At 40.9% G+C, this 26473-nt stretch overlaps 1 protein-coding gene across 1 annotated transcript in view; it reads right to left on the bottom strand.

Annotated features, from left to right (window-relative positions):
- The window catches only part of SPAG16 (sperm associated antigen 16), a 364149-nt gene that overhangs the window by 145621 nt on the left and 192055 nt on the right, over positions 1 to 26473 (bottom strand). The window contains exons 12-13 of the mRNA XM_062506713.1: positions 24744 to 24929; positions 2181 to 2307 (exon numbers count right to left, since the gene is read on the bottom strand). Of these exons, the coding sequence (XP_062362697.1) occupies positions 2181 to 2307; positions 24744 to 24929 (313 nt within the window). The remainder of the gene's footprint in view (positions 1 to 2180; positions 2308 to 24743; positions 24930 to 26473) is intronic.

Below are 26473 nucleotides of genomic sequence, written 5' to 3'. Positions count from 1 at the left end.
GACACACTTTGCAATTCATGAGTGGAGATGCTTTTCCTGACGTATCAGAGAGGAATTGTTCTGGTGAAAAGCCAGAACATGCTTGTCTTTCTATGAAACTGGCACAAAGAGGAATAAATTCTGCAGCTTATCTTGGCACCACAGCCATCAACTTCACTGGCAAGAAATTCCCACCAGAGAACTGGAGCCTGGGTGTCCACATGTGATCTACTGCATGTCTGGCACAGCACGAGTGTGGTTCCTGCCCAAATCCAACACCAAAGCTGTAATTCTCCCTCAGCCTTTGGAAAGAGCCACAAGTGCAATTCATCTTCCTCTGTTCTCACTTTCCTATAAGCAACATATCCCTTAGGTTTAAAATTAGAGTCAATGTGATGAAGGTTTTTTTTTTTAAATCACTGGATGGATCTTACTTTCTGTTATCCAGACAGACAAAAAAAAAAAAAACAAAAAAACCAACAAAACAAACAAACAAACAAACCCCCTACATTTCCAAAATCTGCAGGCTGCATTAGAGTTCCACCTTAGTAATTGCCAGGATTTATGTTCCCCCCTGCCCCAAATCCAGAGCTCATTGTCCATTTAACTTACACTGCTCTGACTTACAGTTCTCTGTATCATTATCTTTAATAATAAAGAGCTGACTGCACTTGATGACTGAAGAGCAAGATATGATTAGCAATAGGAATCTGATTTATGAGAAAACAAACCAAAACATGGTTTTCATGTTTCATTGGAAGCATCTTAAATGTACTCCTTAATGCTAATTAATTTCAGAGAGGTGAGAAAATACTGTATTCCCTATTAATGGGACAAAATAATTCTTCTTTCTGGAGGGAACATGTAATATCATTCAGCATTTGGAGTGAGGTGGCATCTCCACAGGGATTTCACCACCTCAAGTGAGGTTTCATTGTGGGCATTTATCCCAAACCTGCAAGAATTCCCACTGGACACGGAAAAAATACAACAGCATAAATACATAGCAAAATGCCATATACAACATTTTCTTTTCACAAAAGGTCTTCCCTACCTTAGCAAAATTACCCAAAGCTGAAAAACAATATTGGTGAGCAAATAGAGAGGTTTTTTCCTTATGTTTGTCAAAGGAAAACTCCTTGACGACTCTGTTAATTTGCTATGAGCAGGAGATTACTGAGATATTTGCAAAATAAAGTTCCTTGCAGGATTTATTGAAAACAAAAAAAAGAAGAAATCTATTTTTTCTGTTAAGCATTTCACTTTTGTTTGTATTTCAGTATTTTTTTTTTCATTCTTTTTGAATTATTCATATTTGGATATCAAATATTCCTACAAACCAGTGCATTTAGGAATAATGAGTCTTGACTAGCTTCATTTTAACTCATTGTGCTTTCTGACCAGGATTATTATTATTATGAAATGACCTTCCATTCACTCTGTTTCTATGATCCATAAATAGAAATTGCCTAATGAGCTCCTCAAGTATTCCAGTGTCATTTCCATGGCAGTTTTTCCTATCTGGGGTTTCTAAAGCTCTGATGACAAGACCATTTAATCCACAGCAACAGCTTTTCCTGCTTTCTCTCAAATCCCTTCCATGAATACAACCTTCTCCATTCCAGGATGGAATCTTGTACCTTTACAGTGCCTGAGAAGTGCAGAGTGGCTGTAACGCCAACTGAAGGCATAATTTGAGAACTTCAAAAGTTGTTTCATTCCACAGAAACAGCAATCACTATTAGATTTTTCTGATGAAAGAGGAAAAAAATTCATGTTGCCTTGTTCTCATTTTCTACTTGAATAGGATTTGCATATATGGTTTGCAAAGCAGCAGGGACAAACACACACTCCAGTGGACTCAATCCATTTTTACCTACTCCAAAGAAAGAAGGCAGAGAAGAACAAAGGAAGAGATGCAGAGCTTCTGTCACCTACCTGCAGTGATAAAATATGGAGAAAATAAAGCATGCCCCATGAGGAATCAGCAGAGCTCTGGAGGAGGGGAGGCAGACCCCTTCCAGAGGAAGTGTTACATGGTGACATTTTTGGTCAGAAGATAACAAGTGTGTTAGTGAATATTTCCCTGGCACATCACCCTTACTTTCAATTTGGATTTCACACCGGGTTTCATTTTTCTCACGTCACGCACGTCACTACTTTGCCTGAATTCAGGAAGGACCAAGGGCAAGCCTGCTTACTGTTCTGACATCCCAGAGAGACAAGGTCTTGTCAGCAGAGCTGGTGAGGACGGTGCTGGAGAAGGGCAGGAACTCGATGCTGTTCACTGACTCCTCGTGGCCACGCAGGGTGTATCTGCACCTCTCACTGCAAGAGAAGAAAACAGGAATGCAGCTCCCTCCACTCGGGGTAATATGAACAATAGACGTCTTTAGGTGAATGAAGAACACATTTCATGCATCTCCCCAGCTGCTTTCTGGAAAAATGAACGTTGACAGAGATTTCTCACCCGAGCACTGCACCACAGAGAGTTACAAAACCCAGCCCATTGGTGTTTGCTTCCCAGTAATGAAGGCTGGAGCAGGAATGTACAAAGAAATGAGAAGTGGGATTTAAAAGATTGAATCCTAAGGAGCAACAATGAAAGCACCACTTTGTGTTCCCTGGGTGCATCCTCCAAAACCTTATTGATGCAGAACTAAAAGGGAACATGGATGACAAGGTAGGATAGAGACAGCACCACTTTCTTTTTATAGACATCAAATTCCTTTTTTTTTTCAAAGGGTCTGAGAGATCTAATGGACTGTGCCCCTGAAGAAAGCCAGTGAGTGCTGGCAACCTGGTTTTCCTCTCAAGGTCTGCACAAAGACTTAGAGAAAGCAAGTGATGCTTGGCAGCTCTTCACCGAGGGTAAAGCCTTGTCCCTAGGGACACCCAAAACGCCTTTTCCCTGAAGGGAATAGTCTCTGGCTATGGAAGAACCACACCAGTGGCCACTGTAAGCTCCAAGCTCTTAAAGCAGAGGTGAGGGAACAGAGGTGCACCCCAAGAATCGAGGTGTTTATCATGACCTAACAGCTCAGATGGAATTCCCTGTGAAGTGGTTCTGAAAGTTCTTGCCAGGCTGAAGACACCCAGCTTCTGCACCTTCTCCCAGCTGAGCAGCTGAGGAGTAACACCCTAGAGCTTCATGGGCTGCCTTTCTCACTTCCTTGCTTTGTTTCCTTTGAATGAGTTAGTTTCTGAGACAACACTGCTGGTCCTTCTCAGCTGAGGGGATGGACCTGACAGAGACAGAACTGCAGACAGGAAACTTCCCATTGTAGGAGACTGGACACAACCATGATGACATTGCTGTGGAGACACAGTTCTCTCACCAAACAGCCTGACCATGGCTCTGCAGCTGTGATCTCCTGAAAGCTTTTAGGGTTTTGCTTTACCTTCTGTATACACACCAGAGCAGAACATTCCTTAAACCAGAGCCAAGGAGAAGAGAAGGAAGAGCTCAAGGATGCCCCATCCAGACAAATCAGAAGGTGACAGATCTGGGATTACTTAGACTCAGCAGACTGGCAAAGGCTTAACTCCTTCAGGAGCATATCAAGATGGGAGATGATTGAAATAATCCAGGATCTGTCACTCATAATTAAACAAGGGTATCACTCCATGGGTTCTTTAGATATACATAAAACTTAAATGTGCAGTATTTGTATTGTTATATCCTGTGAAAACACACAGGTAGGGGAGCACACTGTAGAAAAAAACTAATCAATGTAAACTCTGTAGCAGTTCTATCCTCTTTGTTCAGCTGAGTCAAAAAATAGTATGAAAAAATAAAAGCCAACAACTCATCATAAATTACTGCAGCTTTCAGCAAGAACTCAGATTTTTATTCCCTACTCATGTGATTCTGACAGTAGAAACACACCTCCCTGGAGCTGGCTGCTGAATATATCACTGGGGCTTGCAAATTAGATTACTGGGTGGCTCTTAACAGAGAAATTTCTTACAATATTTATTAAGGAAGCTGTCAGCAGGGGGGAATTAAAGATGTGATTTTTATTCCTTTTTTTTTATTTCCCCTGCCTGTATGTCCCCAGAAGACTCTCCGAGCTCTTGCTGGCTCTGTACCACCAGCACAGGAGATCAGTTTGTGCAGTGAAGAGCAGGCCAGGAGAGCTGCAAGGTGGGGATGGGCACTCCCCTGAGCACTGATCTAACACTGGGACTCCCATCTGGTTTAGTGCTTTTCCATCTGCCAGACTGGAATGATATCCTGAACACCAAGCCTGTCCCCACAAAGGCAGAGCACAAGGGAGATAAGTAGCTTCTGAGGAAAAATATAATCCAGGAAATAGATTTCAAAGAAATATTAGATTCCACTGGTATCGTTTTAGAGAATCTATGTTTTTCTATTACAGATAATACATTATACCACCCCGTGTTACCTGTTATATAGCCTACATGTGTTATTTTGACACAAGGACTCATTTTAAACTAGACATAAAGTGTTTGGCTGTTAGAACTCGGTGCACAAGGTATCTGATATTCATGATCACTTGATATATGACGGTAAAATAACTTCAATAAAATAATTCTTTTGTCTCACAGTCTCATGGCAATGTTTCACACCACAAAGATGCCTTTTCCATCTCAGATTTTACACTTCTATTTGTGCCTAGGTATGTCATTTTTTAAAGGTGCCCAATCCTTTCAAGCTTGTGTGCCCCAATGCAAAGGCTCTGAGCTGCTGAACAGTTTCTGACAAGGAAAATCCTGCTACATTTTCTTTTGTGGGCACTTTGCATTTTTGAAAACATAGACAGCTTTCCATGCAACAGTGTGAGAGTGGTTCCATTGGGTGAAAGGGGTATTTTCCTGTAATAACAGGGTGTCCATGCCCTCTTCAAAGGCTGGGGAAGAACAATGTCTTTAACCTGCTTGACTGGTCTTAGGGTGAAAGAACACAGGAAAAGGAAGGTAAGTGTAGGGAAAAAAGATATTTAGTTTGTCAGGCACTGATGTAAGATCTGGACCATCCCAGGCAGCCAGGCTGCAAGAACAGGCTTGTGAGAGATTAATTAGGTGCCAAAGCAGGAAGGCCCATTCAGAATCCCTTAGCAAGGTGAAAATGGACTGAAGTGATGGACCATGACAGCAGCAGAAGGGAAGGAAATGATTTGCACTTTTCCATCAGGAACACAAACACCCAGCCCTGATGCAGCCTCTCTCCTTCCCACTTCCCTGTCACTGCACACTGATGAGCTCTGGCTCTCGAGATCTCATTTACCACTCTGATAACTGACTGACTGAATATTTCTGAGAACCCTTCCCCAGTGCTACATAAAATAAATCCATCTTTCCTTCCAGCTGAGACGTTATTTCAGGAAGATTGTCTTGTACCAGCTATCTTCTGGTCAGAAAGGGCAACAATTTATCTAGATGTTCTTTTTCCATAAAAAAAAAAAAAAAAAAAAAAAAAAAAGGTTGATGTGAAGGGTAGAGCATCACCCTGTTTTTTCATGGAAGCTCATGTTTCTATTCAATGGTACAAGTTTATCTACATTAGAATAAATCTATAGCTACATCCACTGAGTATTTTTCTCATTGTGAACACAGAGCCTTCATGTATATAAGCCTCACAGCCTCTGAATATCCTCATTCAGCAGACAGAGGGGACCATGTATGAACAGCAGCTTAGACACTTGCACAAATCTTGATGCCTCAAGAGGTTCTCAATAAATGATGCCATGACAGAAATGCTGCTCAGTAGCTCAGTATTTTGCAGATTGCATACTAAACCTCACTAAGACACCACTCCATCCTTTGGCTGTGTTAGTACAGGACCGATTATCCTCAATGTTTTCTTTTTCTCTGCAGTCAATTCTTTTCCCTTAAAGCCAGGTGAGGTAATGAGGCCCATCAATAAATCAGCCTTCATTCTACCTCACCAGGTGAGAGTTTCAAACAAACATGGGCAGATACTGATGCAGAAGCACACCTATGCCAAGAATGATGGCTTCAATTAACCATACCAACACTTATATCATTACCTCAACAGATTTGGGAAGATTGCATTTTTGGAGACTTCTCTTTTAAAAATCACATTCCGAAATGGTTTATTCAAATTCCAAAAGGCTTTCAGTAAAACTGCATTGAAAACAGAAGATATGGAAGATTTCCACTTACAGAAGACTTCAGTGCATATTCCCAGGCTCTGCACAAATATAAAACAGCAGCCAAAAAAATGCACCAGTCAGATATTCCATCAACTGTGCAGTAATTTAAAGGGAATACAGGCAGTGGGCAGATTTCTCTTGCCCTGCATACTTTCCCAGTAAAACTCAGGGAGAACAAAGCAGTGCTCAGCCTGCCCTCACTGCAGACAAACCACAGCATGAGGCAGACAACAAGTGGCCAATCCTTCTGTTAACTGTTGAAAAAAAATCCCACACATGCATGCTGGCAATCCTATGGAATTGGGATATTCTGCCCCTTTTCTTGGCATTTTTTTTAAAGCATGTGGTTTCTATGTTCAGCTCTAGTTGGAAAAGTTAGTTAGTCAGTCATCATTACTTATTTTATTTCTGTGCCCTATTGAATCTCAGTTCAAGCAAGGTAATTAAAACTACCTATGCAGCCAATTGAAATTAATGAGATTTTTGAGCTTGTTCTTTGGAGTCAGTGCCTCTCCCACACACCTTTTTCCATGCCTTCAGAGGAATTCATTGAATAATGAATTCCCAAACAGGAACTCCCAAACTGTACTATCTTTCCCCAAAACTGCTCTCTCAAATCATCCCACGAAGCAAACACTAAACTAAGCTCTCTCTTGTGTCTACTGAGAAACATTCTTCTGTGTGAGCTGCAATCACTCCAAAAAAAAAAAAAAAAAAAACAATTTCCAGGGCAAGTTACACCAGAAAGTCACCTGCTGTGAAGGTGGGCAGCATTTCTCAGGAAGATTTGTAAAGACACACCACAACAGGCCTCCAGTGCCCCTGTTGGGCTGTAATTGTAACAGTCAAAAAGAGAATCTTTTTAACAAAACCTAATCCTATCACTTTATCATCATATGGCTCTATCTCCAAAATGTGTTTAAATTTGGCATAGAACTTTCCCAGCCAAGATCAATGGCCAAGCATAGCAAATGGGCTGGCTTAAGACATTAAAATGCCAGCTTGGTTTATACTGTTATAAATGCATCCTATCATGTGTTTACATTTTATGACCCCTATTTTATGTCTAGGTAGCTTCACATATGACACATCTAATTATTCATGTCAAGAATATAAAACTACTAGTATTTCAGTAAAAAGTGCCTGCCATCATTTATGACAGTGATTTTATTTTTTTTTTGACCCATTATTTCACTAAATGTAACACATTTTCTGAGACACTGACATGTGAGGACACTTACTCTAGAAAGTACATTTGTCTCTGAAAAGATACATGACTGTGTGATGCTGTCAATGTGAAACACTTTGTTCAATTATTACTTATGTTTAATAAAATGGAGCTCTCTTCCAGTTGTGAACATTCATTTTTGCCCTCTCTCAAACCAGTGTTTTACACTTGGAAAATGCAGAGCTAAAGGAGATGTTACTGCAGCTTCTGAGACAACGCAAACATTTCTCCTCCAGTATTTAGAAATATTTAGAAAGAAAAAACAAATTTAATCCTTCTCTGTGTAATTTATTTTCACATTTAGCACTCGTGGAACGTTTTAATCTCTGTGATCCGAATGCTCTGCAAAACAAGGAGCAATCCCCTGATTTAAACAGAGCTGTGACTCGGGGTTTCCCTGTGTTTGCAGAGCTACTCATGAGTTTCTCAATCTGGTGAAATCTGGTGTCAGGTAATTTTAATTCTTGCACTTTTTAAGCTCACACTGAGCAGAAGCAGGATTCAGTGTTAAACCCTGCTGTCATCACTCCCATCAGGGGCTGAACCACACAGGCTCTGGGAGCACATCCCACTCCTGCTGGAAGCAGCACAGGCTCTGCCACTGATGGCAGGAGGAGCAGGAGGAGATCCAGGTCTGTCACCACAGGAGCCTGACAGCTCACACTGCTCTGGTGCACAGTAAATTGAGCATGTAAAAGGAAACTGATCTCTGAAGGGGGATGGACTTTACTGGTAAGTGCAAGGATATGATTTTCCCCCTTCCTATGTCCTTGTCTTCCTCCTTCTGCCAAAAGCAAAGCAAAAGCTTCCCATCTAGGAAGTCTTAGCCAAGCAAGAAGAAACCCCAAACATGATACCATGATATGATATGATATATGATATGATATGGTACATGATATGATTATGATATGGTATGGTATGATATGATTGATATGATATTATTGAGATGAGATGAGATGAGATGATATGAGATGAGATGAGATGAGATGAGATGAGATGAGATGAGATGATATGATATGATGCTATGCTATGCTATGATATGATATGATGGCATGATATGATTGATATATTTTTGTATTCTAGGTATATCAACAAGCATTCCTCATCTGACTCAGCACGTTTGTAAGCCTGCTGTAAAATCCTGTACCATCTTTTTCTCAGGCCTCCTTGTACTGTTAAAACACAGAGCTGCTGAACTGGATCAAACTGTGTCCTTCCACTGACAGGACATAAGTCAATGTCAACAGCTACACTTTTGACTAGCTTGGTAAATTTTGACAGGCTGCAGCAGTTTATTTTTGAGAGTGTCTGAGATCAAGCAAAGCTCTTTTCCCCTCCCTTTCCAGGAGCTGAACTGAGCATGGCAGCTTTCCTTTAACACCACTTGGAAAAACTCAGCCCTCGTCAGCTCAGCTTCAACTCCTGCTCAAAACTGTAACAAAAGCCACCAGGATTTAGCAGCTGTAGAGATTCCACTTGCTGCAATAGGGAGCTGCAGTGCCAACCCTCTGCTGCTGTAAGGAACAGCCCGGGCTTTGTGCTCTCACAGGATGCACCCACACCTCCAGGTATCCCCCAGTCTGCTCCAAATTTGGTTCACGCTTACTGGGAGCCCCACTTTTAGCAAAACTCCAAGAGAAGGCTGAAGGGCAGTGCTGAACGTGATGGTCCTTAAACACAGGTTTTGTCTGGTGATGCTGTGAGCACACTGAGTGCTCCCAGCCCAGTCTCACACACTTTGGGATTCACCCTTGAGAGGACCTCAGGAGGGTTTAAGCCTTCCCAAAGCAAGTCCCATAAACTTGTCTAATCCTTCCCACTCCTACCCCTGAGACATTCTGGTGTGCTGTTAACAAGATACTCTGCCAACAGCAACACCCAAACAGGACAGCAAAGCTCTATTGTGCTGGAAATTCATTTCATCTCCAGGGACCTTGCCTCCTTACATATTTTGCTTTTCTAAAAATTACTTTGTCCCATTTCTATAACTTGAAAGAGTCTGCTTGGCAAATAATACACAGAAAGGGAAAATTGAATCTACCTGCGAACAAACAAAAAAAAAAAAAAGCAAAAAAGCACATGCAGAGGCAGAAAAAGAGGGCAATGCATTGCATTAAATGAAGTCTGATGGCTTGAACTTCAGATTCAATGAGGTCTAATAGTGAGGGACATTTGGCGAAATTCCCCTAATAAATTTATAATTAACCAGCAAAAAGCAATGCTCCAGTCAGATTTCTATTCTGCAATGAAATTAGATAACAGCCAAATAATCGCAGTCCTTGAAAGAGAGTGCTGTGAATGCAGCAGAAAAAGGTTGCAAAACTTCATGCCTTACCTTTGGGATTAAAGTGCTTATTTTCCTCAACTCCTGGTAATTTATACAACGCAATATGTATTACTGGCAAAGTAGCCAATTATAACACTGTATTTATTTTTCTGGCAGAGCTCTGCTGTGTGTATTTAAGTAGAAACTCTGTGTTTACTGAGCATGTGGAAACTTCCACTACCAGGCAGACACTGATCAGTGCACAAAGATACAGCACTGAGTTAAAAAATACTCTCAGACAAAAATCCACAAAGTTTTGAGGCCACCACTGGATGCTGTGGTGCTGGACACAGGCCTGGCTGCCTGATGCCAGCCTGGGAAATAATAAAAACCTTATTTTTTACCACATTTCTGTATCAAGTGCACATAGGTAGTGGTAGGGTGGGCTTTACAGAATGAACACTCTCCCTGGTGCCATGGTTGGTTAGAACTCTCTCTCAAATAGACAAAAAAGAAATAGAATCAATTACCTTTTGGTGCTTGATTGATTCCAATACTACTCAACCTCAGGATCTATTTTGATAAACACTGAGAACACTAAATATGATTGACTACAGCTTTATATGTTTTTGTGAGTGGAAAGCCCAAGTTGCTGAATAATATTCCATTTAGGCTATCATTAGAAGGTGTGAAAACTTTGCCAATAATCTATCTCCTTTTTTATTGGCTTGAAACATGAATAATGAATCTGCTCATTATTACACTGAAAATTTAGTCTCAATGTCTTGCATTTCTATGAACAACTGAAGTCTTCTATGAGAAGTGAATAATTTGTATTATTTTCTGATTCCAGATGAAGGGGTTTTGGTGTGAAGCTTTAATTTTTTTGAAAGAAAGATAAAACAGTAAGACATAAAATCTCTACTTAAGAAGGATTTATGGTCTTTTTGTAAGATTTTAATATATTCTTCAGACCCTTTTACTATGTGGGCTTGGCTGTAGCTCATCAAGGTATCTTTAAAAAATCTCACTGCTCAACACCTGATTGTTGGCAGCACAGGGCACGTTTCAGCTCATGGCAACAGCTGTTGCAAAAGCTCACTTTGCACTGAAAATAGGCTTCAAATCAATTCTGGTAACTTATTTCAGCAACATTAGTTCAAACAGAGGCCTGTTACTTACAATCCAAATTTTTCAGAAGTGAGATGCATTTTTATTTGTCTCAAATTTGGCTTATGTTTCATTTGACAAGGATTGTACTTCCCCAAGGTTGGAGTTAGGTCAACAAAAATGACTTTGAAACTCATGGGACAGAAGAAGATTTAGGTTTTTATATCCAAAATGTAGATCTTCAGTGCCCTTTTCATCAGCTTAGTCAAAACAGACCAAGCCACTTACAAGGCCTTGCTTGAAAATGTGTGTAAAAGAGTGATGTCAGAGAATGATCTGAAATAATCCTGACCTTATTAGTAATTCTCACCCCAGCTGTCAGTCACAAATGATACATCTAATGGGAATGTTCTGGGCACTCCTAGAACCCCTGTGACACACCAGTGGGATTTGGTCCCACATTCCCAGAGCCCCTGTGACACACCAGTGGGATTTGGTCCCACATTCCCAGAGCCCCTGTCACACACCAGTGGGATTTGGTCCCACATTCCCAGAACCCCTATGACACACCAGTGGGATTTGGTCCCACATTCCCAGAACACCTGTGACACACCAGTGGGATTTGGTCCCACATTCCCAGAACACCTGTGACACACCAGTGGGATTTGGTCCCACATTCCCAGAGCCCCTATGACACACCAGTGGGATTTGGTCCCACATTCCCAGAGCCCCTGTGACACACCAGTGGGATTTGGTCCCACGTTCCCAGAACCCCTATGACACACCAGTGGGATTTGGTCCCACATTCCCAGAACACCTGTGACACACCAGTGGGATTTGGTCCCACATTCCCAGAACACCTGTGACACACCAGTGGGATTTGGTCCCACATTCCCAGAGCCCCTGTGACACACCAGTGGGATTTGGTCCCACATTCCCAGAGCCCCTGTGACACACCAGTGGGATTTGGTCCCACATTCCCAGAGCCCCTATGACACACCAGTGGGATTTGGTCCCACATTCCCAGAGCCCCTGTGACACACCAGTGGGATTTGGTCCCACATTCCCAGAGCTCCTGTGACACACCAGTGGGATTTGGTCCCACATTCCCAGAGCCCCTATGACACACCAGTGGGATTTGGTCCCACATTCCCAGAGCCCCTATGACACACCAGTGGGATTTGGTCCCACATTCCCAGAGCCCCTATGACACACCAGTGGGATTTGGTCCCACATTCCCAGAGCCCCTGTGACACACCAGTGGGATTTGGTCCCACATTCCCAGAGCTCCTGTGACACACCAGTGGGATTTGGTCCCACATTCCCAGAGCCCCTGTGACACACCAGTGGGATTTGGTCCCACACTGGTACCCACTCTGAGCACGATGCAGGAACACATAGCCTGCACTCCATATTTCAAAATCCAGCTTTAGTTTTTTCCTCTGCCCCTGGAAAATCAACACCCACATATCAAACCCTCCGTTTGTGGCTGTGGCATCTAACATTTCCATCAAGTCTGTCTGCACACAGTAAATAAATCCCACCAGCCAAAGGGAAAGCTTTGTGCAGCTCGGTGCTCCAGCACTCAGAGTGAGAGGATCTGAAGCAGGTCCCCTCCAGGGTCAGCTCTTGTACTTCACAGTGATGGAATAAAACGCTGTTTCAGTCCTTCAGGCAAGAGCTAGAACACAAACCCCTTCTCCTTGGAAATACCTGTGTCTCCCTTGCACCACACAGAAAGCAGAGCCACCTGTCCCAGAATTCCAGACCTCAGTCCGGGAGCAAGGTACACTCAGGTTCAGAAAGGTACATGGGGATTTTTAGATCATTTTTTGACTCTTAGCCTTGCTCAGCACTTTCCACAAATCAAGTTTCCTAAGGGGACTTTTTTGTTGGACAGGTGAAGACAGGAGCATCAGAAATCATTTACTGAAAACCAGAGCCTTGTTTCATGAAACAATTTTCTCCTCCCTCCCCCCTCCAGGCCCAGGGGTATGAGCTAATCAGATCAGCACAGGCTCAGTAATAATGAAATAGCTGCAACCCATTTAATCAGCCATTAAAGAGTGCAGGACAAGGAGGGTGTTTGCTGCTCAGCAATTCTGCCACTGAGTAAGCAAAGCCTCTCCCTGTGACAGTGGGTTCTCCTCAATTACCACATCAGCTGACATCAGCACTGAGTTCACAGCCTGCTCCACACTCCCTATGAAGCTGCCATGATCTTATTATTTGTGTCTTGTTCTTTTTTTTGGTTTGTTTTTTTTTATTACAAAAACTTTACCTCTAAAACGACTGCCTTTTCAAACTAACCCTGAACGAGTAAATGCAGATGTCTCAATCCCTCCTTGCTTTTGAAAGACAACAGCACACATGTGATTTGATGGATCACTGTCATGTGATTTCATTTTCTTGTGTCAGTATATTAAACCTTATGTGAGAACTATTTGAACAGGTTATTTTACAGTTTTAGGCTTTTGCTGTTCAAATAAAATATTGTGGAGAAGATGAGCCATCTGCACTCCACATTCAGATCCCCTTTATGGTGCATTCCAACCACTCTGAAGAATTTGTTATTTCTTCCATTCTCTTCCTTGTCATCATTTATTTCACTCTCCTACACGACCATGTTAATAAATAAAAGAATATGGCATTATATGCACAACTACTGCTGGTGAGACGTAACACAGAAAATAACAAATGGGACAATGAAGAACAAAATTTGAAATATATTTACACCAGAAGACTAGATAAACTTATTATATTATGCTGGAACACACATTTTCTTTGTGAGGTTAATCTGATCTATTTCTTCTGAAAACTCACAGACAAAATAAGAAATAATTGTTTTTAAACAAGAGTTTGAGTCTGTAACAGTGGATAACAGCACACTTTTAAAAAATGCCACTCCTGTATCACTAAAGCCTAAACCTTGTCAAAGCCCACTACGTTCATCCCATAAAGCTCTATGGTGTCATATTCTCTATAAATTTACAAGTTTAGGATGAGATTTCCAAACTGCCTGGACAAGGCGAGAGTCTGAGATTCCTACAGCTGCTGAGTGCCCAAATATGCCAAAACATGAGTGCCAAAAATCCTCAAAATGGGATTTTCCCACGTGACAATGTGGCTGCTCCAACATATTTTCAATCAACCCCTCTTTGACAGATCCAGCTCTGTGTATGAAATGAAGTTTAGGGTGGAGCAGCTGCTGGAGGAGAACTTTGTGTCTGTGCTGACACCAGAGTCAGGGAGCAGCTGATGAGGAGAACAAGATGTGGATCTCAGGCTTCTGTTTGCTGGGAGTTGCATTAAATTGCACGATGGATGGATGGATGGATGACCCAGCTCTGCACTAGCACAGAATTCTTGCCTTTCTTCAAAATAAGAAACACAAAACCCCCACCACTGTTGTAAAGCTACCAACAAAAGGAAAGAACTGAAACAATAGGGGAGGCCAGCAGAATAAATTTAGGGAACTCAACTACAGCCACACAACATAAAATTGACCCAAATTAGCTTTCAAAATCCAACCAAACACAAATCCAGCAAACCCCCTGCACCCCAAAAAAAACCCCAAAACAAGCCAAAACTCCACCATTATTTTACCTCAGGATCCATTTGCTGGTCTAGCTTATAGTGATGAAATTCTGTATAGGATAGAGAAAGCAGTACTGGGATGTCATAATTTAATTTCACTACCTTTTAATTTTTTTTCTCGTTATTTTAGTATTTTAAAATTTATTTTTAATATATTTATTTTATGTCTTTAATCTCAATCCATGTGCATAAAAAGCACTGTGACTCTCGTCAGATGTTAGTTTATTTTCCTCCACATTTTAAATTTACTGATATTTCTTTAGACCTATTAAACAAGCAAATTCTTTTTGAAAAGAGTACAACAAGGTTCAGATGCAATAAATATAAGCACTTCAATATTTAAGTGAGGAAAATGAATTTCAGTGTGCTTTCAAATTGGTTTTCTTCAGCGCAGAGTTTCCTTATTTGTCCAAATAAAATGGATTTGACTGGGTGGCAGCTTTAAGGAGTTATGCAGCACTATTCAATGGCTTTGTGAACTTGGGAAGGCATTATGAATAATGGATTTGCTGTGCTCCTAGACATGGAGCCACAACAAAAACAGTGTCATTGGAAGTTCTCTAACAAGCATCTGCTAGAGTGAAGAATAAAGAGCCTGGTTCCACCCACGGAAGCTACAGGTGCAGAAATGTTTGTTCAGATCAGTGACTGAACACAGAATGGGAAGAGCTGAATTCCCAGGGATGCCTCCCACCTCTTTGATCTGCTATTTTCTCACCATTTTTAGATGATGCACCACCCCCGTTCTCCCCAAACAGAGCTGGATTTCCTTCTGCCAACACCTGGAGGAAGGAAAAGATTAACTTGAAACACAAGCACAAAATATAAGAGTAGTGATTTAGTCTCCTTTCCTGGATGTGAACAGTTTGGTTTACATTCCTTTTTGTTCCAAATTTCCCTGTTAACAACATGATTTTGTATCAATATCATTACACCTGTCTAATCCCAGTGTGCACCCAAAATAAGTGTCACTGGATGACAAGAGCATCCACTGTTCTCCAGGGAAAGAATGGCTTTTGCAATTCACTACTAAAATCTTCATCTGCACATAGCAAAGCTCAGTTTGCAATTGTTGAAGGTGCTGAATATGTAATCAAAGTACTGTCAAGCCATGACTGACAACCTTATATGGATCACTCAGAAGGCTGACACACTTAGAATTAGGTTTTTGTCAACCCACAGTGCCAACTGCTAACCTCACACCTAGTACTGCAGTGTCCCCAAACCCTCATTTCAATTTTAGCCCTCCACAGTCAGCTAAGACCTGTATTACTATGAAACAAGCCCTGATATTTAGTTAAAAAAACAAAAAAAAAACAAAAAAACCCCCAAAAACCTAAATAGGGCTTTTAAGGGAGCAGAATGTATCTGCAGAAGATCACACACAGTATTTTTACTTTTTTTCTTTGAATTTCAGAGCAGGGGTATGAGTCTGACTACAGCTATGTTCCCAGTGTGCAGCAAACTCCTGTGCCCTTTGTGCCACAGAAACACTCCGTGACCGTCTGCTCTGTATTAAATAATTCACACATTTTGTTGACATTTTACTGCAGTCTCCATATTAAGATTCCATTATCTAGAATGTTTGTGCTGGTGACAGAAATATACTTGAAAGAGACACTAAAACATAAAGAAATTCATTGGGTTTGCATCAAGTGGATAATTCCAATACATATTTAATAGGTTTCCCACAGACATACACGCCTTTGCAGGCTCTGAGTTCAGTAAATAGATGTATAAAAATTGTCTTGCAGATGGTGAATGGACTCCTAGCTGGGAAAGATATTGGTCAGCCTAGAACAAGATTTTTGCATGATGTTGTGTCTCAATTCACATCAAAAAACCTACAAATACTGAACTGCGGAAGGGAAATTGCCAGCATTTTTATTTGCTTCATCCTGATCTTCACTTCCATCAAGGCAGAACCCCCCCTTGTTTTCCTGGGAAGTGCCAGAGTGGTCATGCCTGCTGTACAGGCTGAAGCACTTGGATCATGTGGGAACAGACCTTACAGCTCTCAGCCTGCTTGAGGATTTGGAGATGTGTCTCAAAGAATAACCCACAGGGCACCAAAGAAGCTCTGCTCCCTGTATGAGGTCTGACCACCTAGGGATGTGTAAAGAGCGAGGACAGAAATGAGCCCCGAGTTTCTGAAAAATGCCACAGAGAAAAGAAATCACTATCAGGCTGGAAATGGTATTTATACATATTTTAAGGAAGTACAAACATTATTCAGTGTCTTCCAATGTGAATTAAAGACCCAGGGCACTTTTCGTATGCAAGAATTAATTGTGAAAGGACTAAGATGTGACCTGGGTTCATTTTCCAGCTGAGGCTAATCAAAGATGAACAGAGTTTGCTCTAACAGGATGCACAACTGGAGTTCCAGCACTTGGGAGAGAAAATAATCTTGTGTAACATCTGAACCCTTAAAAGAAAACAATAAAAAGGAAGAAAAATAAAACGCACAAGCCACACACAGACATGTCTGAAGACTGCCTGGAACCAGAGGACAAGAACTCAAAAATTACAAGAGGAATTTACATGTATTAAGGCATCCACTACAGCAGACTTTTACTTTGAAATCAAATGACCACTGCATCTAATTTCAAACCACGAGACATCAGCAGTTAAAAATAGTTCACATTCAGGTGGATATGTGGATATGCCTGTCAGAGTATTGCTGCTTATGAATAGTAAGATGTATTCCTGCTCTTTTGAGTTCACTGGGAGACAGGCAGGGAAATAACCTACAATTACCTGTTCTGCAGCACACAGGGATTTTGGGTGACTGTGGATCACAGACTGTGTGTGTAATATTTGCACTAATTGCTACTGACAGGATATGGGAGTGATGATGAAGATACATCATTTTAATGAGCTGTTGTCTTCCCTGAGTTCTGCAATAATAGCTGACAGTTTGCACTGCTCTATGAATTACTCTGTTGGTACAATTAATTTCTGGTTTGGTGGAGATACTGTAAGTCAGTATTTCTAGGAAAACAGCTTAGGTAAAGAAAAGCCTGCCAGTAATGAGTGACTGCAACATGAGGGAGCAAGAAAACAACAGGATAATGAGCCTGGATGTGGAGTGGAACACTATAATCTGATTTCAGTTGTGCTGAGTGCCTGCAGTGTTGATCCCCTGCATTTGAGTTCTGAATGTAGGACAGTGGAAACACCCTGTCAAGATCTGACTAACATTTTGCAGGTTTCCTGCACACTTGCAAATAAGACAAAGAATTCAACTTGCACATTGTCACAGAGAGAAATAAAAGCAGCACCTGAGCTTCCTCCAGTGCACACAATCACAGCAGACTCAGCTTCTGGAGCTGGCCAGCTGCTCTGGTTAGGATTTGGTGGAAGGAAGCCTGAGTTCCACCTGCCTTGTTCCTCCTGCTCCTGAAGTGTCAAGGGGATCAAGGAGGTGTTTGGGCAAGTGAGGGACACCAAGCACAAAAGTGTTCAAGTTCCAGAGGAGCACTTTTCCTCAGCACCTCAAACAAAGCCTCCTGCAGTCCAACAGGGGCCTCCCAGCCAGCTACACACAATTTAGGAGATCTGGCCTAAAGGAGGAGAACTAGAACATAAAAAAAACCCTAACAGTTCCATCTAGTTTGTTTTTTCCAAGCCATACTGGATGCTGAAAAACAATGGAAGCAAGGAAACTTCTGAGATCAGAAAATGATACACTCTTTTACATGAATCAAGTGCAACTTTATCAACTATCTTTTCCTAAAGGAAATATTATGTAGCTAACTATGGCAGAGTTCAGGTAAGCCTACTTAGAAATATCTGCAGAACTCAAACATTTTAGAAAGGAGCTCCATTTTCAGCTTCAGTTTTTAAAAAATAGAATAGTAACTTGATTTTTTCCCCCTCTATTAATCGAAAACTGTGCTGTGCAGTTCAAGACCAGTAGCAGAAATCAGAAAGCAAAGCACTTACATTTCTGTGCATTCAATGCTTTATTAATAAAAAAGTCAAGATATTCTGGATTAAAAAGACAAATTATCACTTTGACTACTAAGATCTTCAAATATCCCTCCTCTGCACAGGCTAAATTGCCACAGAAGGTTCTAGTAAAAGCCAGAGAGAACACAGATTTATCTAGATCAGTAGCCAACAGCCACCAGTACAAATATTTCAGCAGAAGTTACACAGCTCCTGTCGTGTCATGTCAGAGTAATTATTATTCACATAAACATCTATTTCTCCTGGATCTGTATTAATACTGAAAATCCAATACTGATTTTCTTTCTTCTCACCCAGAAGGAAGATTTGAAGACAACTAATCTCGACATATTTTTAACATCCCCAAGGAATGGAAAGTCAGGGTTTTAATGATGGCACCATTTGTAACTCACCCCATGGCCTCCAGTAAAGCCCTTCAACCCTTTTTTTATTTCCCCAGATGTAAATAATGGAATGGCTTGCCCAGCTTAGGCATTCCATGGCAATCAGCTAAGATTTTCCTGGCCTTTGGGACCTGCAAATATGTGACCATAATAAACATTTCTCACTACTGATGCATGTTGCCTTGTACTAAATCCACAACGTGATTTAAGTTTACAACATAGAGTTCAAGCTACACTTCCTGTAAAGTTTTGTACTTTAAGCTTCATCTCATCCAGTGTGATGCAGATTTAGCCATATTATCCCCTTAACTGAATAGCTCTGCTTTGAATATAATTTTTTCCTTGATAATTCACATTTTCAAATTGATTTTTTACGATTGGCTCTCCGGGAATTACAACAACGAGATTTTACTTTCCTGATCCTGAAAAATGTGTTATGGAATTGTAGCATAATTATAAATTTGGAGACTTGGGCATAGGTCTGGTTTTGATTTGAAGGATTAATAGCAAGTTGTCTCTCCAGTGCTCCTTGGAGGATTCCAAAGGGAATTCTCCTTTATCAAAATGGCAAGCATTTCCTGCTGTGCTGTCAGCAGAGACATTACAAACTACCCAAAAATGCTCCTTCCACATTTCCTCTGAGTTCTTCTACCTGCCTTCTAATTTCCTGGAGGAGATTTGTCTTATCTGAAAATAGATTAGCTCCACTTTTACTGGAATCAATTAAAGCTGGGATCTGGCCAGAAGAGCTAGTGGCTGGTGTCCCACCCAGTCAGACAAGTGTCACCTCAAATGGGGTGTCTGCACAAGGACTGGCTACACACACTCACCCTGATTCAGGATGTGAAAATACAGCTCCATTTTGAAACTAGAAAATCCTTGGATTCCTTCAGAGGGGATTTTCAGGATCCTGATAGGGATGCGTTTGGTGTGGTGAAAAAAACCTACAAATCTGCGAGTAAATATTGCTTTTCACAGCTGTTCATTGCTTAAGGGTAAAGGAAGAAAAAGAAACAGAGTATGAATGGCAAGGATGTCAGGAGAAGCCAGGCTAAACCCTGGGCTCTGATGATACAAAGAGTGTGACCAGTCCACTTGGCAACTCCAGCAATGTTAAATCATTACTTCAGGGAAACTAGAGAAAAATCAACAAAACACCCCAAAAGTGTAACAGCAGTTTAAAATCAACTTATCCGTGTCTTGCACCGCACACACTCAAGGTGTAAATAATAATACAACATAAATATTATTAATTAATAAAACAAATGAAGTTCCATCATTGCATGGTATCATTCCACGCTATCATTCCAAGGAAAGCCATAGCTGATGAGGGGCTTCTAATTAAACAAAATCCATCCCAGCCTGATTTCTTAAAATACTAACCCTAAATTTTTCAAAATTAAATGCTTCTTATGAGAAGAAATGAAACTATAAGCAGCAGTTACTAAGTGGAGAGAAGTCACAACAGGAGATAATTTTAATAGGGGTTTTGTAGCAAAAGAAGGAATTATTTTTATAAACTAGTAATTAATTTCAGATACATCTGACACTTGGGCAAAGAAGTGAAAATGTCCAGTCTTGTTGCAGAGAAGCAGAAGGTGTCAACAATTTTGTTTTTGTATATCTGGAAATTAGTAAAAGAATATAGTAACATCTTATATTAACAGTAACAGGAAACTATCCCAGAGGTAAATAAAATAATCACAATTAGTCACTTCTAAAATTTGCACCTGAACAAATGCACCAATGGATGCTAGAAATTACTGAGGACTGAGGTAAACACATGTTTTAAAATTCTAAAATAAAATTTGATTATGGGAGAAATTTCCGTGAGTAGACAAAAATTGCTGTGTTAATGGGAAAGAAAAATAAATGAGTGATGGATTATGGAACAGCAACCAGAAATGGCTCCAATTCTCAAACACTTCCTCACCCTGGGCTCTGCTGCAGGACAGCACATTGCATTTCTTGCTGGCCTAATTCCACATATTTTGCACTACTGAAAGGAAGTAGAGAAAAATGGAGAACTGGTTTAATGAGTGCAGAATGGATCAACTGGAGAAAACCAATTCTGACTGTTCTGAATGCTGCAAACAATTCCTCAAGCTCAAAGCATAAATAACAATGTTTGCATTTAACATTCGGTGTAGAGCATGTGTCTGCAAAGCTGAACAACTGCCTGTGTTTACATGAGATGTATGATGCTCAGGTTGATTTGCATATCAGAGATCAGGCTGTAAATCTCTGATGATATTTACCACTGGAAAATTGAAATTAATCCTGCCAAAATGACTTTGACAGTGCTGAATTTACAGCCTGAGAAAACACCCCTGGAACTGCCTGCTGCGCTAGAACGGAACTGGCCGTGTACTTACAACCTGAGCTATGCTGCTGAATAAAATCCTGGCCACAAATTATAAACCTCTCCCTTTCTTCTCCAACTTCCAATCTTCATAGTCATTAAGAAGTGGGGATAATTTTGAAGGTAGGAGATCTATCCCTGTTTTGCTGTTTTGTTTTGGTTTAAATTTTTCTAGCCATGGCAGACACAAGTTAGCTTTCTTCCCTGTGCCCCCTGTCCCAATGCTACGCTATTTTCTTTTTCAATTCCTTTAAAAGCAACCCACTATCCCAGCAGAAAACATCAGGAAATTCCACCAGCAGAACTCAGATTCCCTCAGGTCCTTCAGTAAGTCAGATCATGGCTGTGTCTCAGCTTCTGCCTGTGTTTCCAGGGAAAATGGAAGGGGCTTGGATTTTTGTTTCTTTGCTTTCTGTTTGATTTCTTAAACTCAGCTTGTATCTTTAAATGGAAGGCACATAAGCTGTCCAGAAGAACACAGTTTACTACAAAGCTACCCCACATTAACCTCCTGGTAGGAATGTCATTTGTGGCTTGATAGATGATTGAAACTTTCAGTATACACAGAAGAAAAACATTTGCGCATAATAAAAAAACCACAAACAAAACCCCCAGCAGTAATTTCAAATTATAAGAAAATAAAATTCAAATATTTAGTAGGCAGAACTTTCTCATCATTGGCAAAGAATTATGTAATTCATAGAAACTGCTGGTGACCTTTTCCTAGTCAAGAGATGTTGCATCTGATATTCTTTGGACTTCAATAAGGGCTCTGATAATTTAGGTGCTAAAAGACAGCAAACAGCCTCCCCAATTTCTTAACATCAAGTTTACAACTACAGAGAATGCTGTATATTTTCCAAAAGCAACATTTATAGAAAAGTATGTTCCTTATGTATAGAAGTGGCTTTTTTTCCTAACTTGGAAATAAAAAGACAACTGTCACTCACTACAGAAATGGATGTATTTTTATTTCTAGCATTTATTTAAAACATACCTCTGTCTTTCAGAGAGGTGGCAGTGATAACTCTGATACCCTTCTTGTTTTTCTTCCCCTACAGTCTGCTGCTTTCCAGGCCCACTCAATTTGAAAGCAGGCATCCATGCAAGTATGCAATATTAGGGAAGAAAGACAGCTCTCATATATAAAAATCTAAATTCTTCGTTAGTGGAAAGAATGAAACAACGAGATCAACCGTGACCATTGACTACTGCCCTCCCACAAGAATGTTATCTTGGGTTTTGTCCCTTGCTGAGAGCTGGTGGCACCTGGAGAGGGCTAACACTGATGATGGCACCTGGATGAGCACCTGGACTGGGGCGATGGGGAGAAAAAGAACTTCTACACATCATAAAGCATGGGGGCCTGCTCAGTGTCCCTGCTGTCACACAGCCCCAGCAGGCCAGGGAGGCTGAAGGAGGGCACCCAGCCTGGTGCTGTGCACATTTCCAGGGGACACCTGGGAACAGCTGGGACCAGTGCAGCACAACAACCAGCACTGCTGAGCCCAGACCCACTGCAGGCTTTTGCAGAGCGGCTCCAAACACAGCAGCAGCAATTCAGCAATCCAATGGAAGCCACCAGCTCGTTCATCTGTCCATAGCCTTCCCTAGTTTCCAAATCTTCTGTGCATCCTGCACAGGCTGATTTTTCACTTGAGTGAGCCAACATGGGCAAAGGCCCAAGTGCAGCTGAGTGTTCTGCAGAACCAGGATGGCTTAGGCTTGAAACAGCCACATCTTGTTATCAAACCCCTTTTAGAGAAGCTCTTCAGAAGCGTGTCATTTCTGCACAGCCCTCATTTCATACCAAGTGCCTACACCACATACAGCTCTACAAACTCACCTGAACTGACCACAGCAGAACTCACCTGGTTTTGCACTGAGGAAAAGCAACAGCTCCCAGCACATGGCTTTTATTAGGAACACACCAAAAACCCAGCAGTGAGGACTCCCACAGGGGCTTTTATTTCTCATATTTTGAATACACCTCATTTTAATCAAACTATGTCACATTTTTACACCACTTCCTGCTGCCTGCAGCTACTGAGATTTTCCATAATTTTTGGTGTTTCGATGACCCTGCATGGATAGTCAGCCTTCCACATCATGGCTGGGATGTTACTCTCTTATTTTCACAGGCAAAGCACAGCTCAGAGAGACTGGAGGCAGAAATGGGAGCTGCTGAGGAGTGTGAGTGGGAGGCACCATGGGTTGGTGGCGAAGGTTTGCTTTGACTCCTCTGACTACAAAAGCTTCCCCAGTAGAAAAAGCATTTTCAACTGCCTAAACAAAACCTTTGTCTATGCAAATTCAAACCCATTCTGACATAAAATTAAAGCTATTGTTAGTATTACTTCTTAAAGGTCATGAATATGCCATAAAAGATGATCAAAGCATTAGAAATAGACAACAGGTTAAGAGAAGATGCAACAATATATTAGATTTTTGCTGTTTCCATTTCCAAGGAAAACACTGACCATTAATGTTTATTACTGATAGTAATGGTGGAAGCATCATCTATTCTCAGGACTGGCTGACCATTTCTATTACAAAAGCCACGTCTCAGCTGGCTTGAACTTAAAATCTTAACTAGTTTGTTTTTTTTTCCCAAAATAATTTAAAATAATTCATTAAAGGATAGGTATCCCATTTTGAAACAATATTTTTAATATCATTTAATGGTTCCTCAATTCATGGTCTGAAAGCAAGACTGGAAACACCATACTGACAGAGTTTTAATTAACTCTTAATGGAATCTGGATGAATTGCAACAGTTTGAAAAGTCTCCAGTAAGGGCTCACCGCAACTTCAGTAGACTGAGAGGGATTTAGGAAAAATGAACAGAAGAAGAAATTTTCCCTTGCTTTTTCAGTGAAGCTTCTTCCCCTGCAGTGGCCAACAATCATGAAGGGGTATTTTATTTCATTTAAATGCAAAGGAAGAAAAAGAGTGATAGGAATGGAAAAAAATCCATTAGGATTAGATAATAAAGAACCAGGGAAAAGACCTATAGGACTGGAAAGTTTGCTGTGGCCTGATGATATTCAGCTGTTAAAAATCACACCTAGTACAGTACAGTAATTCAGGAGTCCAGTTTACAGAGAGATAGTTTGGAAAGAGATAAATCCATTCCATTTCTTGAAGGTGTAAGTTAATCAAAACTGAAGACAATTGGAGAGAGCTAAGGAACTAATAATTAATTGGTAAGCACAAATACACTGATATTCTAAAAGCACCTTCATAAAAATGCATTTGCCTGGATAATAAAGAAGGTATATGTGGATTTATTAATCAAGCGCCACCTTACTGAAACAGATAATGACTAAAATAAATTTCCACTTGGCTAACCTTAAAGTGTGTTGTGTACTTATGAGCTTGAAACAGCAAATAGAAAACTTACTGAAAGTTTTATTCAGTTACTTATTCAAATTACATATTGAATAAAAGTTACAAAAAGTTATGAAGCTCTTATCTTAAAAAAAAAGAAAAACAGCAATGAAGAATACCTCAAGTACTTTCTTTTTGGCACTGTAAGTCCTTCCTAGCTCCCTTTATCTAGCAAATCCCACCAGAGGTTGATTTTTCCAGCACTGCCTTGGATTTCCCTCCGTCCTCTGAGTGAACTCCACGAATCGCTGGGGAGCTAAACCACAGCTGGTTATTAATGCAGCTCTCAATTAGCAAACCAAGAGCTCCCTACCTGTTAACATCCCAGATTTTGCTGGTGCCATCCATGGAGGCAGAGGCCACGAAGTCCCCACAGGAGTGCCAGGAGCAGCCCCGCACGGCGCGGGCATGGCCCCGCAGGGTCAGGATGCAGCCGCGCCTCGACAGGTCCCAGATCCTCACTGTGCTGTCCCCGCTCGATGTCACCAGCTGGGTGCCACTGCTCAAGGGAAACAAACAGCTCTGAGCCAACAGAGGTGAGAAATGGCCAAACAAAATCATTTCACTCTCTTTAGAAAGGCAGGCTAAGATGCAATTGCTGATTTTACCTTAAAATACATATGAACAAAAATTATCTTCGGAAATGTTCAAACTGAGGGAGCTGGGGTTGTTCAGCCTGGAGAAAAGGAGACTCTGGGGTGACCTCATCACTCTCTCCAGCTCCCTGAAAGGTGCCTGTGCTCAGGTGGGGTTGGTCTCTTCTCCAGGCACCACTGACTGAATGACAGGACACAGTCTCAGGCTGTGCCGAGGAAATACAGGTTGGATGTCAGGAAAAAGTGATCAAGTTCTGGAGTGGTCTGCCCAGGGAGGTGCTGGAGTCCCCATCCCTGGATGTGTTATAAAAAAACTGGATGTGGCACTCAGTGCCATGGTTCAGGTGTTGGGGCATGGGTTTGACTCCATGATCTTGGAGGTCTCTTCCAACCCAGTGATTCTGTGATTCTGTGTGACTGTTTTTACTGTGCAGTTTTCTGACACGTTATAGATGAAGTGGCCATATATTAATCAACTCAAAAGAAAGGGAGATAGGAAGGAGATATTCCCTACAGGAAAGTAAATACAGCTTTCAAATAAATTCCTACTTTTTGTAGCTTAATTATGATTTCATCAGTAAAAATATATAAGTCCAGAGTACTGCTTTCAAAATACAATAAGATAGATTCAGGGAAGAATATTTTGTTATTTTCCAAATTCATACTGTTGTCGACATAAATTTCTTTTTTAAAAGCATCCTAATTCTTTTTTTTTCTAACTCTGTATAAACACTTCAACACATTCACCATCTCTTGGGGTCATTGATACATTACATAAATGAAAACTACAGAGTTCATCTCAGATTTTTTTTTGGCCAAATCTCAGATATAAACTAGTATAATTCTGTTTTCCTTTAAGCATGGACATATGGCTTCAGACTAGGAGTCCATCTGTAGCATTTTATATAACTAGTAGGGCATTCTTAATAAAATAATGAGAAAAAGTATGTGGAGTGATTATCTTATTAAACTCTCCCAGACCTACCCTGTGGCTCAGGATTTCTTTGTACTTAAGAAGAATCCATGGATTTTTTTTTTTTCCTTATGAGTAATTGATTTTTGAACATATGTAAACCTTTGGCACACGCAATCTCTTATGTGAATGAATTCCAAAATTTAACTATGCCTTGTGTGAAAAGCTCTTCCAGGGTCTTAAATACCTTACTTCATTTTGTTTCATGCTTCTACTGCTGTGATTAAAAACAAATTCTGAGTGCACTTTCACCATGTCTAAGTGTGCCACCAGCTGTGGTGAGACAGGCCCTGTCCTGTTCCCCTGACAGAAGGAAGACCCAGACTCATTCCTTGAGCAGATGTGATTCCAGCCCTTGGAGCACACTTCCCATCTCTCTGAGCACCCTTGCAGCTGAAAGGGAAGGAACAGGTACCCAAGGAAGGTACACAAGGTCACTGTTTCCTGGTTTATTCTGTGTTCTTTCAATTTAGT

Source organism: Cinclus cinclus, chromosome 21 (assembly GCF_963662255.1).
Source record: "Cinclus cinclus chromosome 21, bCinCin1.1, whole genome shotgun sequence".
In the NCBI taxonomy this organism is placed as follows: Eukaryota; Metazoa; Chordata; class Aves; order Passeriformes; family Cinclidae; genus Cinclus; species Cinclus cinclus.
The sequence above is the reverse complement of the archived record's forward strand: the minus strand, read 5'-3'. Positions and strand labels throughout refer to the sequence as shown.